Source organism: Colobus angolensis, unplaced genomic scaffold, assembly GCF_000951035.1.
Source record: "Colobus angolensis palliatus isolate OR3802 unplaced genomic scaffold, Cang.pa_1.0 Scaffold114, whole genome shotgun sequence".
Classification (NCBI taxonomy): Eukaryota; Metazoa; Chordata; class Mammalia; order Primates; family Cercopithecidae; genus Colobus; species Colobus angolensis.
In genome coordinates, this window is record NW_012112475.1 from 2,382,436 (window position 1) to 2,396,567 (window position 14,132).

The 14,132-nt window shown below is 42.4% G+C and overlaps 1 protein-coding gene across 1 annotated transcript in view; it reads right to left on the reverse strand.

Annotated features, from left to right (window-relative positions):
• The window catches only part of ASXL1 (additional sex combs like transcriptional regulator 1), an 85,357-nt gene extending 71,249 nt beyond the window's left edge, over positions 1 to 14,108 (reverse strand). The window contains exons 1-4 of the mRNA XM_011959875.1: positions 13,839 to 14,108; positions 6,472 to 6,554; positions 5,035 to 5,037; positions 3,660 to 3,768 (exon numbers count right to left, since the gene is read on the reverse strand). Of these exons, the coding sequence (XP_011815265.1) occupies positions 3,660 to 3,768; positions 5,035 to 5,037; positions 6,472 to 6,527 (168 nt within the window). The 5' untranslated portion in view covers positions 6,528 to 6,554; positions 13,839 to 14,108. The remainder of the gene's footprint in view (positions 1 to 3,659; positions 3,769 to 5,034; positions 5,038 to 6,471; positions 6,555 to 13,838) is intronic.
• Between the last annotated feature and the right edge of the window lie 24 nt (positions 14,109 to 14,132).

The following is a 14,132-nucleotide window of genomic DNA, read 5'->3' on the forward strand; positions in this document are numbered from 1 at the left end:
CCAGCTACTCGGGAGGCTGAGGCAGGAGAATCACTTGAACCTGGGAGGTGGAGGTTGCAGTGAGCTAAGATCATACCACCACACTCCAGCATGGGTGACAGAGCAAGACATGGTCTCAGGAAAAAAAAAAAAGAGAATAACGAAGTACAAAAATGTAGCCATTATTCACTAAATTTGTTCGTTAAATATATATTTATTGAAGGCAACTATGTACCTAGTACTGCGGGTAATGAATAAAATACAGACTCTGCTCTCAAGGAGTTTACAGTCTAACTAGAGGAACCAACCAAGCAAACCATTAATCCATTAAAAGAGCACAACGAATATCAGAGAAGTGATGCCTATGGATGTAAAAGGCCAATGAACAAGATACTATGAAGGATAAGCAACATAAAGCCAAAGGCAGTTAAGATGAGGTACTGAGCAAATATTCAATTAGCACATCTCAGACACAAGCTGTAGACTAACAGACCACTCCCAAGCTTACAGCAGGTTCATATAATGGTGTTTATTCAAAGACACATTAAAATTAAGATGAAGGGGCCTGGTGCAGTGGCTCATGCCTGTAAAATTAAGATGAAGAAATATAATTCAGTTCACGCATAAAGCATGTACTATGCCAAGCAAGAATTCTGCCCAGAGCCAAATTACAAACATAAATAAAACTCAGTTCCTGCCCTTAAGGTACCCATAGAAAAAAGTAACTATCCTTCCTTTTAAAAATAGAATATACCATTAACAGACATATTTGTAATAAACATATAATATGTATTAAATAATTACAACTACATATAATTATAGCATATGTAACAGTACACTATATATATGATAATAGAGGACCAGGTATGGTTGCTCACACCTGTAATCCCAGTGCTTTGTGAAGCTGTGGTGGGAAGATCACTTGAGGCCAGGAGTTTGAGACCAGTTTAACCAACATAGCAAGACTTCATCTCTACAAAAAAATTGAAAAATTAGCCGGGTGGTGGTGTACGCTACTCGGAAGGCTGAGGTGGCACTACTGCTTGAGCCCAGGAGTTCAGGGCTACAGTGAGCTATGATTACACCACTGCACTCCAGCTGTGGACAACAGAGTGAGACCCTGTTTCTAAAAATATAAATTAATATTACATTAAAAAATAACAGGCCAGGTGCAGTGGCTCCTGTCTGTAATCCTGGCACTTTGGGAGGCCACAGTCAGTGGATCGCTTGATTCCAGGAGTTCGAGACTAGTCTGGGCAACATGGCAAAACTCCTTCTCCACAAAAAATACAAAAAAATTAGCCAGGCATGGTGGTATGCGCCTGCAGTCCTAGCTACTCAGAAGGCTGAGGTGTGAGGACCACTTGAGCCTAGGAGGTCAAGGCTGCAGTGAGCTGTGATTGTGCCACTGCACTCCAGCCCAGGTGACAGAACAAGACCCTGTCTCAAAAAATATATAATATTAATAGAAAAGTACTATTAACAGGCAATTAAGGATGAAAAACCTCAGATCATCATAAAGGCTATCATTTATTAAGGACTGACTCAATGCCAGGGATGCACATGTCACCAAAAAGAGGGGTTAAATCCCTCCCAAGTTACAAAGCTAGGTTTATCGTTTTGAGACAGGGTCTTGCTATGTGGCCCGGGCTGGAGAGCAGTGGTGTGATCACAGCTCACTGCAGCCTCCATCTCCAAGCTACCCTCCTGCCTCAGCCTCCTGAGTAGCTAAGATTATAAGCACACACACCACCATGCAAGGCTTTTTTTTTTTAAATAGAGACAAGGTCTCATGCTCCTGAGTTTCAGCAATCCTTCTGCCTTAGCCTTCCAAAGTGCTAGGATTACAGGTGTGAACCACCACACCCGACCCTACAAAGCTAGGTTTTGAGCTCAGTGGCTCTGTCTCTTCCAAGGCTCAATGACAAGAAAAGCATGCAAAACTGAAAGGAAAAAGAAGACCAAACTATTGGATATAAAAACAATATAGAAAACAGCACAGATATGACCACAAGACAAACTTTATTTATATATAAAGATCAAGTTTTATGGCTTTATGTTACATAGTTGGTATTTGTTCAGGTATTTATTCTGAATACAGTCCATCAAGAAAACAAAACTTAAAGAAAAAAGTTTGTACTGACCGCTACAATTTATTACACACTACGGAAGAATGAAAGGGTCAGCATCAAATTCTCAGTTTCTCCAATGTCGACAAGTCATCTTATATCTAAATTAGGGGTCGGCAAAGTACAGCCCCAAATCAAATCTGACCTGCAGCCTGTTTTCATAAGTAAAACAGACATCTGTAAACAAAATACTCTTCTTTTTTTTTTTTGGGACACAGCCATGCCCATTCATTTGGGTATGGCTGCTTTCCTACTACAAAGACAGACCTGAGTGCTTAAGACAAAGACCGTATGATCCACAAAACGAAAAACATTGATTTTCTGGTCCTTTACAGAAAAGGTTTTCAGACCCCTGGTCTAAATGATTGCCATATATATCACAAATGGTGGAAAACTAATTAGCCTGTTCATTTCAGCCCTATTTAAGTTTTATTATGAACTCTACCTGATTTAAGTACTCTTCCTTTATAATTACTGTCACTTAGTAAATGTTAATGAGTTTTTGAATTTCCACAACTATGTTCACATTTCAGTTATTTTCCATGGAGTAGGTCTTACTTTAGCTGCCCAGTAATTTATTCTTCACATAATTACTACAACAAAATTCTAATTAAGGCACATCTGTGGCTTGGCGCGGTGGCTCACACCTATAATCCGAGCACTTTGGGAGGCTGAGGCAGATAGACATGAGGTCAGGAGTTCAAGACAAGCCTGGCCAACATGGTGAAACCCCGCCTCTACTAAAAATACAAAAATTACCTGGGCATGGTAGTGCACACCTGTAATCCTAGCTACTCAGGAGGCTGAGACAGAATTGCTTGAACCTGGGAGGTGGAGGTTGCAATGAGCTGAGATTGCACCACTGCACTCCAGCCTGGGCAACAGAGCGAGACTCCATCTCAGAATTAAAAAAAAAAAAAAAAAAAAGGCACATCTGCAATTATGCCCATACACAGTTATGCTTCAATTTTGTACAATCTACAAAGATATAGACAAGCAAAGATGAGCACACAGACAAGAGCTGCTATGACTAAATAATTTCTAATATCCGATTCATATTCGAACACCTCAAAGTGCCATTTACAACTAACAGCATCTGGCCAGGTGTGGTGGCTCATGCCTGTAATCCCAGCACTTTGGGAGGCCGACGCAGGTGGATCACCTGAGGTCAGGATTTCAAGACCGGCCCAGCCAACATGGCAAAACCCCGTCTCTATTAAAAAAATTTTAAATTAGCTGGGCATGGTAGTACGTGCCTGTAGTCCCAACTACTTGGGAGGTTGAGGCGGGAGAATTGCTTGAACACGGGAGGCAGAGGTTGCAGTGGGCCAAAATCTCACCCCACTGCACTCCAGCCTGGGTGATAGAGCGAGACTACATCTCAAAAAAAAAAAAAAAAAAAAAAAAAAAAAAAAAAAAGAACAACATCAGTGTCACCTGACTGCATAAGAAATGCAAATTCATGGCCCCTATTCCAGACCTACCAGGTGATTCTTATGTACATTAAAAGTCCAAGAATCAATGCACCAAGACAGAGTTTATATCACTTACCTTGAGTGTGAAAAGGCTGATTCGGCCAGGCAGTTTATAAAACAACCCCTCTCCTCCTCTTGAATTGGAATGTAGCATAGCATTGAGGCATGCGAGAGGGGACGTCCCACTGTAAAACCACAAAAGAATGGATGAGGGTCATACAATCCATCTGCCTAAAGACCTAATCCCTCCAATTCATTCTTAAATGAGAAAAAGCTAAGCAAGAAATACAAAAGAAAAAATCTCATGACAATTTCACTGTGAAAATAGTAAAAGAATAACCAAATGAAATTCACATCAATCACACTCAGGGAACTCTGGAATAAACATGTGATACCTGAAATCCATACCTAACACTTCTTCAGTGCTTTTTGACAATATAAATCAAATTTCCAAGAAATTTAGAAAAACCACACAATTTTTTCAAGTTATATTTCAATAAATTAATAAAATTTTACTATTAAAAGTTTCCTAGCCTCTATATTTCAATTTACATATCATACTCAGAAACTGTCATAGATTATCACAAAAAATCACAAAATCAATGGTCCTTTGCCAATAAAACAAGCAGAACTTTTTTTCCAGTTAAACATTTTCTAGTAAGTAAACAAAAAGAACAGTATTTCATTTGTTTTTTTCTCTGTTGGGAGTGGGGAGATTGAGTTTTATTCTGTATCTACCCGGGAACAATTATTTAAACCTAAATGCAAAAAGACAGTCAAGTGGATTTAGTTCCCAGTAATGCTTATACGTTAAAGTGAAACAATGGCATACTCAGTTGTTTCATGGTCCTTACCACAACAGCAGGTTGCGAAACAGTGACAGTTCAGTGCAAAGGATGCTACTTACTGAATCTTAAAATAGAAAAGCTACCAAAAATATCAACAAATGCCCATTATTAATATTAACTGAGTTTGGCACTAGCATATTAGTGCTAGGAGTCACCTGTGCACCCTCTCTTCCCTCTCCCCAGCATGTTAAAAAATATATAAATAGCTTAAGTAAGCCTCTTTGCATGTTTCAGAACTAGAGGCCCTAATTTATGCAGTGTTAAAAATAAATTCTGAGTCTAAAAAAACCATTAAAAAACTATTACTTATTTTGCCTTGGAACACACTGGATGCTAAAAAATTTTTCACCAAGAACCAATCTCTAAAAGAAACCTTGTGCAAAATCTGGAGTATCAAGTGGGTGTGCTAGCATCTCTGCTACAAGGAGAACAGCATGCTGGCACAGCTCTTCTGTGACTCCTACATATTATACCTCTGTCTACAAATTACAGAGCTGCTCACTCATCATGAGCCACCATGACTGCTTCATAATTCCTCTAAGAACAAGAAGCAGAAACAAGTTAAGGTTTTCAATTTCATATGTCCCAAAGGGACTCATTTACCTTCTATAGGCAAAGTGGTCCAACAGCAATGCAGACAGCAGCATGATGGGAAATAGCCCATAAAAACAAAAATAAAGCACAATTATAACACTACACAGTGGATAAGTACAAGTCAAATAAATGTGATGTAGACAATCTTAAATCTTCCCTCCCCACAAAACATCAACTTGAGAATGTATGAACTGACAACAGGAAAGTGAGGGCCTTCTGACCCCAAAAAGGTCATTTTGCTAAGTTTGACTAGCAAAAACATGAAGTTTGCTCTGAGTCCCAGGCAGGGACTGTGTAGTGCTCTCCTCTTTCCTCATTTAAGGACTTTTGTTTTTTGTTTTGTTTTGTTTTTTGAGACAGAGTCTCATTCTGTCACCCAGGCTGGAGTGCAGCGGTGCAATCTCAGCTCACTGCAACCTCCGTCCTCCGGGTTCAAGCAATTCTCCAGCCTCATCCTCCCAAGCTGGAACTACAGGCTACAGGTGCGCATCACCACGCCGGCTAATCTTTGCATTTTTAGTTTTGTTTTGTTTTTTGAGACGGAGTCTCATTCTGTCACCCAGGCTGGAGTGCAGCGGTGCAATCTCAGCTCACTGCAACCTCCGTCCTCCGGGTTCAAGCAATTCTCCAGCCTCATCCTCCCAAGCTGGAACTACAGGCTACAGGTGCGCATCACCACGCCGGCTAATCTTTGCATTTTTAGTAGATACTGGGTTTTGCCATGTTGGCCAGGTTGGTCTCAAACTCCTGACCTCAAGTGACCTGCCTGCCTTGGCCCCCCAAAGTGCTGGGATTACAGGCGTGGGCCATCACACTCAGCCCTTCTTTTTTTTTTTTAAGTTTGAAGTTAGGATAAGGAAAAAGAAAGATTAAAGATAGTCACTGGCTTTCAGGCCAGCAATTCTATGTTTCTAACTTGTTACTTCTCCAGGAAAACTATGTCATAAATTGAGAAAACAAAGGTCACCTCAAAATTTAGTAAATTTATATAATATATGACTGGAATTAGTAGGGGGAAAAAATGTCAGTGGGTTTTTTATGTTGATGAGACCACCGTTCTTTTATCCTAAAAGAACTTCAGGGATACGGCATAGAGAAAAGGGTAGTTTTAGGCACAATAGAGACTATCAGGTCTGAAACTTCTGAAACAACACAAGAGAAAATGTGCCCTGCCTCCTTACACAAAAAACAAGCTCCATGCCAAGATTTAAGGAAGAGCAAGGAGATGGGGAAAGCCACTGCACCTCTAAATGAAAACAAATAGATGTTCACCCACTGCCACCCCTCCACTCAGACGACACACAATTTGGGAAATGGATAGTTCTACTTCACTATCAGACACAGAAGCACAAATATATACACAGGTTTACTTACTCACATCACTACACAACTACAGAAAGACACATGTCCTATGAAACCCTCACGTTAAGCAACAAGAATACAAACCTCATTTCCTTTAGTCCTTCTGCCTCTATGACCTGCAGAATCTGTTTTGGTGTCATTGGAGCATCCGAGTAGTTTTCTAATACCTGAAGAAATATAAACGTCCTAATTTCAGTGTACAATTTCCATTTATATCCATCCATCCATATATCATGGGCTAAAGTTCTGCTATGAGGTACCACTGGAGACAACTTAGTTTTTCCACAGTTAAAATTACTTCAGAAATCAAATCACACACATATCCAGTTACTGAAAGTTACTGCAATTAACTGAAATGTTCAAATTCTCAATTCTAAGGATGCATATCTTCTCAGCATACATTGTATAGTATGTGAGACCTTAGCAATATTGGTTATTGTTTAACTTGATGCTGTTAATACTGCTAAACCACAGAATATATAGCGCTGCACAAGAAACATGAGACAGAAATGCATTCACATTTTCTTTCCCAAGGAAGTTTAATTAGTACCTATACATACATATATATATATATATGTGTGTGTGTGCAAATTCATGGCCCCTATTCCAGACCTACCAGGTGATTCTTATGCACATAAAAGTCCAAGAATCACTGCACCAACGTTTTTGTATTTTAGTAGAGACGGAGCTTCACCATGTTGGCCAGGCGAACTCCTGATCTCAGGTGATCTGCTCACCTCAGGTGATCTGCCCGCCTCAGCCTCCTAAAGTGCTGGGATTATAGAAGTGAGCCACCACACCCGACCAAGTACCCATATTTTTAAATGGTGCTTTTTGCCACTGTGTTGATAATCTGCGGTGTTAACTGCCACAGTACGTTCTGCCATTTGGCAACATGATGCTATGATTCTGCATGACTGGTGCAATGAGAAACAGAATATCCCATTTATGTTAGCATCATCTATAACCAAGTCATGGCAGTATTGCAGTATTTTCTTAGTGTGCAACTGCAGCTCTCTTGCTTTAAGAGTTCTTAGATATGTTACTCTTCTAAAAGAGGAAAAAAGCTGTCAATATCTTTGTACTTTGTCTACCTGTGCAGCTACTGAGGGTACTCCAAATCAAGCTAACGTCTTACAGTCCATTTAACTACCATAACCAAGTACTGCTGTCACAAGCAACACATAAAGCAGTAAGTCTGATAGGACACTGCTGTCTGCGGCCATACCACCCTGGACGTGCCTGATCTCATCTGACAGGTCTGCTGCGGAAGGTACTCTCTATGGAAGAACATAAGACCTCAGCACTAAAGTCAAGGTTTGGAGAAGGTACTAAAATAAAACCCCTATTTCCCATGATCCTATTCTTTGCTTCTCTTTTCAGATTTTCCATTCTCCATGGGTAACATTATCATCTCAGTTTCGGCTACTACCTAAACTCTGGTAACTATCTAATCTCTACCTCTAGCCCTGATGTCTCCCCGAAATTTCAGATTCAAATATTCAGTTGTGTACTGATTGTACCCCTTCATTATCTACTCTAATTCAGCTCTACTCTTAATTCATCTAATTGGCAATTCTAATTCACCTCTTCTCCAGACCCACTCTTCTTCCTGTACTCCCTACCTTGATTGACAGCCTGTATAATCACCTAATTCAGAAACGCAGGTGTCATCCTTCTCTCTCATCTGTCCCCCAAGTCCCAAAACCAGTCTCTTTCCTGACCCAACACAACAGCCTCTTAATGTCTATCCCTCCATCCAGTCCTGTTTTCCTCAAATCCATTCTGACTCTGCTGTCATCCTTCAATCAACAAACACATGCAACACCTACCTTGTGCCAGGCACAATTCTAGGGATTCACAGTAAACAAGACCAAATCCCTGCTCTGGTAGAACTTACATGTTACAGCCTGAGGTCAACCCAGCAAAGCAAACCTGCCCTCATCACTTTTAGCTCTAAAATCCTTCAACAGGCCAGGCACAGTGGTGCACACCTATAGTCCCAGCTGAGACTGAGGCAGGAGGGTCACTTGAGCTCAGGAGCTCCAGGATGTAGTGCACCATGATCCTGTCTGTGTATAGCCACAGCACTCCAGCCTGGGTAACAGAGTGAAACCTCATCTCTTTAAAGAATTTTAGAAAATGGGGGCTGGGTGCGGTGGCTCACGCCTGTAATCCCAGCACTTTGGGAGGCTGAGGTGGGTGGATCACGAGGTCAGGAGATCAAGATCATCCTGACTAACATGGTGAAACCCTGTCTCTACTAAAAAGTACAAAAGATATCCAGGTGTGGTGGTGGGTGCCTGTAGTCCCAGCTACTCGGGAAGCTGAGATCGCGCCACTGCACTCCAGCCGAGATCGCGCCACTGCACTCCAGCCTGGGCGACAGAGCAAGACTCCATCTCAAGTTAAAAAAAAAAGAAGAATCTAAAAAAATATACGGCTAGGTAAAGTGTCTCACACCTGTAATCCCAGCACTTTGGGAGGCCAAGGTGGGCAGACTGCTTGAGCCTCAGAGTTCAAAACCAGCCTGGGCAACACGGTGAAACCCTGTCTCTACAAAAATATACAAAAAACTAGCTAGCTGGGCATGGTAGCGCATGCCTGTAATCCCAGCTACACAGGAGGCTGAGATAGGAGAATCATCTGAGCCCAGGAAGTGGAAGCTGCAGTGAGCTGTGATGGCACCACTGCACTTCAGCCAGGGTGACAGAGTGAGACTCTGTCTCAAAAAATAGTAATAAAAATAGAAAGCAAATAAAATCCTTCAACAGCTCCTTAATCACATACTGCAAAAGCTGAAGCTTCCAAAGTCCACTGGCCCACTGGTAAAGAACAGGATCTAGAGTTAGATTCAAATTCTTACATTCTAAACTGGGGCAAATTACAACCCAACCTGAACCTAGGTTCTCTTTTGAAGGATACTGATGTCTTCCTCTCAGAGTTATTGATCAGATTAGAGACAATGTAAGTAATGCCTACAGTGCCTGGCACAGAGTAGGTGCTCACTGGCCTGGCATATGGAACCCTCACAATCTGGTCTCTGCCTGTCTCTACCGATCCACAATGACACTCCACAAACTTTATGTTCCAATAATTTATAGATATAGCTAATTCTCACACTTTGCAAATACACACACTCCCTCTCACCCTTTCTCTCTCTCTCTCCCACTCTCTTTCTTTCCTGCTATGTGTTGTCACCAGCTCCTGCTTATGCCCTCTGTGATTGGCCTAACTCCTAGTTACCCTTCAAGATTGAGCTCAGAAAGCACCTTCCTCCAGGAAGCCTTCCCTGATCTCTGCCAGGCAGAAGTAAAAGTCTCTTTTGAATGTCCCCATTGTTTCATAACACATACAATTATCTTCCAAACCAGAACAGTTGAAAGTGAAAGGAGAAACTATTCATAATTACGACTGGACAAGAGGCAGCAACTGGGATATCTGTTTATGGTTTATACAACTATGATAACACGTATCATGACTGTAGTAAAATTCCGTTCCTGTGTCTGGACCTTCTCCATCCCCAGACGACCGTGAGCCCTGAGGGGGCAAACCTCATCCATCTTTGTATTCCAAGAACCTAAGTGCCAAGACAGGCAGTACTGACTTGAACAAACCTACAATAAACCCTGGAACAAGCTACCAATGTTCACTGCCACAGATATCATTTCTTTGATACTAACTAAATGAAAGCTGAGCTAGCGAATTTTTGTAGCATTTTTTAAAAGAAGCATGACTCAAATAGTAACAACCAATTATTTAAACAGCAATCAGAAATAGCCGGAGAATTTAAGACAGGGGAAACAAAAATCTCTAAAGGGAAGTTACATCAAAAGATACAAAGCATTCACTTTTATTAAAACTGTTTACGCTTCCAGCTTTTGGTATAAGAACAAGTCAGCAGTGTTCTATTCCTAGTCTCTTTCTAGACTACATTTAAAAAAAAAAAAAGTATCTCTTCTCTTACTTCAAAGGGGAAAAAAATGTTTGATGTAAGAACTGGTCAGTCACGAATCAAAGTAAAAGATAAAGCATGCAACAAAGAGTTTCTCAGAGCCAGGGAGAATCCATTTAGGGTCCTCAATTTAAAGGGAAATCCCCTTGGCTATTTCTCCCAAACAAACTGTTCATAACAAGTTGGAAGATATCCACCCAACCACGTAAGGTCTACGTCTTACATCTAGAAAAGACAATACTACAAAATGTGTGAAAGAAAGAGTATCTATTTTTCAACAGCATAATTAAACATCTGCAAAAATCAATCTCCTGGGGTATACTACACTGAAATTCACAAGAAGAATCTTCTTTCCTCTGCAAAAACAATTTTTTAAAAGGATTCCCAGTAACACTCTAGTCACCAGATTGCTCCTGGGGTCAGGAGCAATCTGAAAGTGCTCCCAAGGAAGTGCATACAATTGCCATTGCAAGCAGTCCAAAGTCACCTGCCCAAAGAGAAGAGTAGTGTTCAGGTGTTCTAATGTTCAACTGTCCTACGTTCCCTCCTGGTCAAGTTTCTCTCAGTCCAGTGTTAAGCTCTCACAAACTCTCCAGCACACAGTGTTACAGAAACTTTTTTTAAACATTAAGAGGGCTGTTTTTTTTATTTTGTTTTGTTTTTGAGATGGAGTCTCACTGCCACCACTGGAGTGCAGTGGCGCCATCTCGGTTCACTGCAACCTCCACCTCCGGGGTTCAAGTCATTCTCCTGCCTCAGCCTCCCGAGTAGCGGACGGAGGTTACAGGCATGCATCACCACCACGCCTCGCTAATTTTTGTATTTTTAGTAGGGACAGGGTTTCACCATGTTGGCCAGGCTAGTCTCGAACTCCTGACCTCAGGTGATCCGCCTGCCTCGGCCTCCCAAAGTGCTGGGATTACAGGTGTGAGCCACCATGCCCAGTCTAGGACTCTTAAAAAGTTCTCCCTTACCTACCATCTAATCCCATCCAAAGAAATGGAAAATTCTAAAACAAAAAACACACAAAAGATACACAAATTATCACATTCTCATGAGTCCTTTTTTTTGTTTTTTATTTTTTTTGAGACGGAGTCTCACTCTGTCACCCAGGTTGGAGTGCAGTGGCATGACGTTGGCTCTCTGCAACCTCCACCTCCCGAGTTCAAGCGATTCTCCTGCCTCAGCGCCCCCCACCCCTCCAAGTAGCTGGGATTACAGGCATGAACCACCACACCTGGCTAATTTTTGTATTTTCAGTAGAGACTGGGTTTCACCATGTTGGCCAGGCTGGTCTAGAACTCCTGACCCTGTGATCCACCCACCTCAGCCTCCCAAAGTGCTGTGATTACAGGCATGAGCCACCATGCCCAGCCTCATTATTTTTTTAGAATCAGGGTCTCCCTCTATCACCCAGGCTGGAGTGTGGTGGCACAATCAGTCATTGGCCACTGCAGCCTCCAACTCCTCAGCCTCCCAAGTAGCTAGGACCACAGGTGTGCACCACCATGCCCAGCTCATTTTGTTTCTGCTGTTGTAGAGACTGGGTCTATGTTGCCCAGGCTCATCTTGAACTCCTAGCTTCAAGTGATTATTCTGCCTCAGCCTCCCAAAGTCTCACAAATCCTTTCTCACATGTATACCACCACCATAAAGTAATTCCTATTCATAGGCTGGGCGCGGTGGCTCACGCCTGTAATCCCAGCACTTTAGGAAGCCAAGGTGGGCAGATAACCTGAGGTCAGAAGTTCGAGACCAGCCTGACCAACATGGAGAAACCCCATCTCTACGAAAAATACAAAATTAGCGGGGCATGGTGGCACATGCCTGTAATCCCAGCTACTCGGGAAGACTGAGGCAGGAGAATCGCTTGAACCTGGGAGGCAGCGCTTGCGGTGAGCCAAGATGGTGCCATTGCATTCCAGCCTGGGCAACAAGAAACTCCAAACAAACAAACAAAAACAAGGTAATTCCTATTCATATTACTATTTTTAATGAAGAGCCTTAGAAGAAAAAGAGAAATAACTTACTCTGATAATCTGGTTTGAAGTCAATGATAAAACAGAAAGAGCAACCTCGATGTTGAAGTTCAGACCACAGTAAATTCGAGAATCTAAAGAGACTTAACAGTGGACCCCAAATTCCTAAAGTCAACTAGTAAGAGCCAACAGAACTTTGAAACAGATTTTGTAATTCTGTCAAGACATAAACATAGGATTTAAAGGTACTTTCACCTACCTCTAACAAGTAAAACTTTGGCAAGCAAATTTCCTTGGGTGCCCAGGGTCATAAACTCCCGCATTAACAGGAACGCCAAGGACAATGAACACACAAAACTCATCGTCCAGGAGAATGAGAGCTCTCTCCCACTCCCCATCAGGCCCATATTTGTTTCCAGGTAAAGAACCATTAGAGAAATCCTGAAATTTCTACAAGATCCTGAAAACTAGCCCGAGCTTCCAATTTTGACTAAATCAGAAAAAAAAATATTTCGGAACCTCAAAATCTTCAAACTTCACATTCCAGGCCAAAATAAACTGAAGCACAAAACTTCAGCATACAAACAATTGCTATTTTTGTTCCCTGGGCAACAAATGACTAGGGAAGAGGACAGCAAGCACCAATGAAAATTCTGTAGCCCAAATTCCTTCAGTTTTTATAAATCAGTAACTTTTACAGACTTCGAGACAGAAAAAGGTGTACTTCAGGTTTGTATCAACCCCACCCCCCATAGGGTTTTTTGTTTTGTTTTGTTTTGTTTTTGCACAACACCTTTGACGCAGAAAACTCTCTTCAAAATAAGGGAGAAAATTAAGTCTGAGCTTCACTCATCATTAAAACTGAATTACGACAATTACATATAAACTACAGAGTGTCAAGAGACACTTAATGCTATCCGCACCACAACCTCCCTGTGTGACAGATTTTAGGAACTGACATTTTAGTATAACCTGTTACTACTGGTATCAGCAGATGTTACACAAGTATGTCTCAAAGTGTCTGAGCTTTGTGGGTGCAATCCAAAAGGAAGCTATTTCACCTGCAAGTCCTCTGACGCTCTGAACATAAAATTCACAACCCCCATCAGTTGAACGAGGCGGCTTCAAACACTCAAATTACGCTCTCCCTTGCTAATCCTCAGTGAACAATGTCTCCCAACAGAGACACTTTGTCTTTGTCCAATATACATTCTTTGCAAAGTGGATTCAGTTCTCTTCAAAGTACCCATTTCCAGTCCAGCTTCTGAAGGCAAGCACCCCAGTCAGCGTTTCTCAAAGTGGGGTCCGTAAGCCACTGCGTTTCAATCACCTGGGAAGCCGGTGAAAGCGCAGATTCCCAGGCTCTATCCCAGACCCTGAGGCTCAGCAGGTCTCACGGAGGGCCCTAGGAGGAGCGTTACTAACTGCCTCTCAGGTGTCGCCCACAGGACACTAAAGTTAGAGAACCGCTGCTCAGGATTCAGGCTGGGAGTAAGCACTTTCTTCCCTCCATGCACCTGGTTTAGATTGGTAAAGCTCAAAATGCCACTGGCGTCCTTGAATGTGGGGTCGCTTTTCCACCCCGGGAGTCAAAGGCACCACCCCATTACCCACCATGAAGCGAGGGAGGAGCTTCCGACCCTTCCCGGAAACCCAACTCCCCCGGGTGAATGAACGAAGCTGCCCCAGACCCCCAGACGCTGCCAAATAGTGGGGGAGGGGAGGCGGGACCCCGCTGCCCAGAGGGGGAGGAGCCGGCCTGCCAGCTCGCCCCTCCGCAGGAATTTAGCGGGGCGGGGGGCGGGGGATTG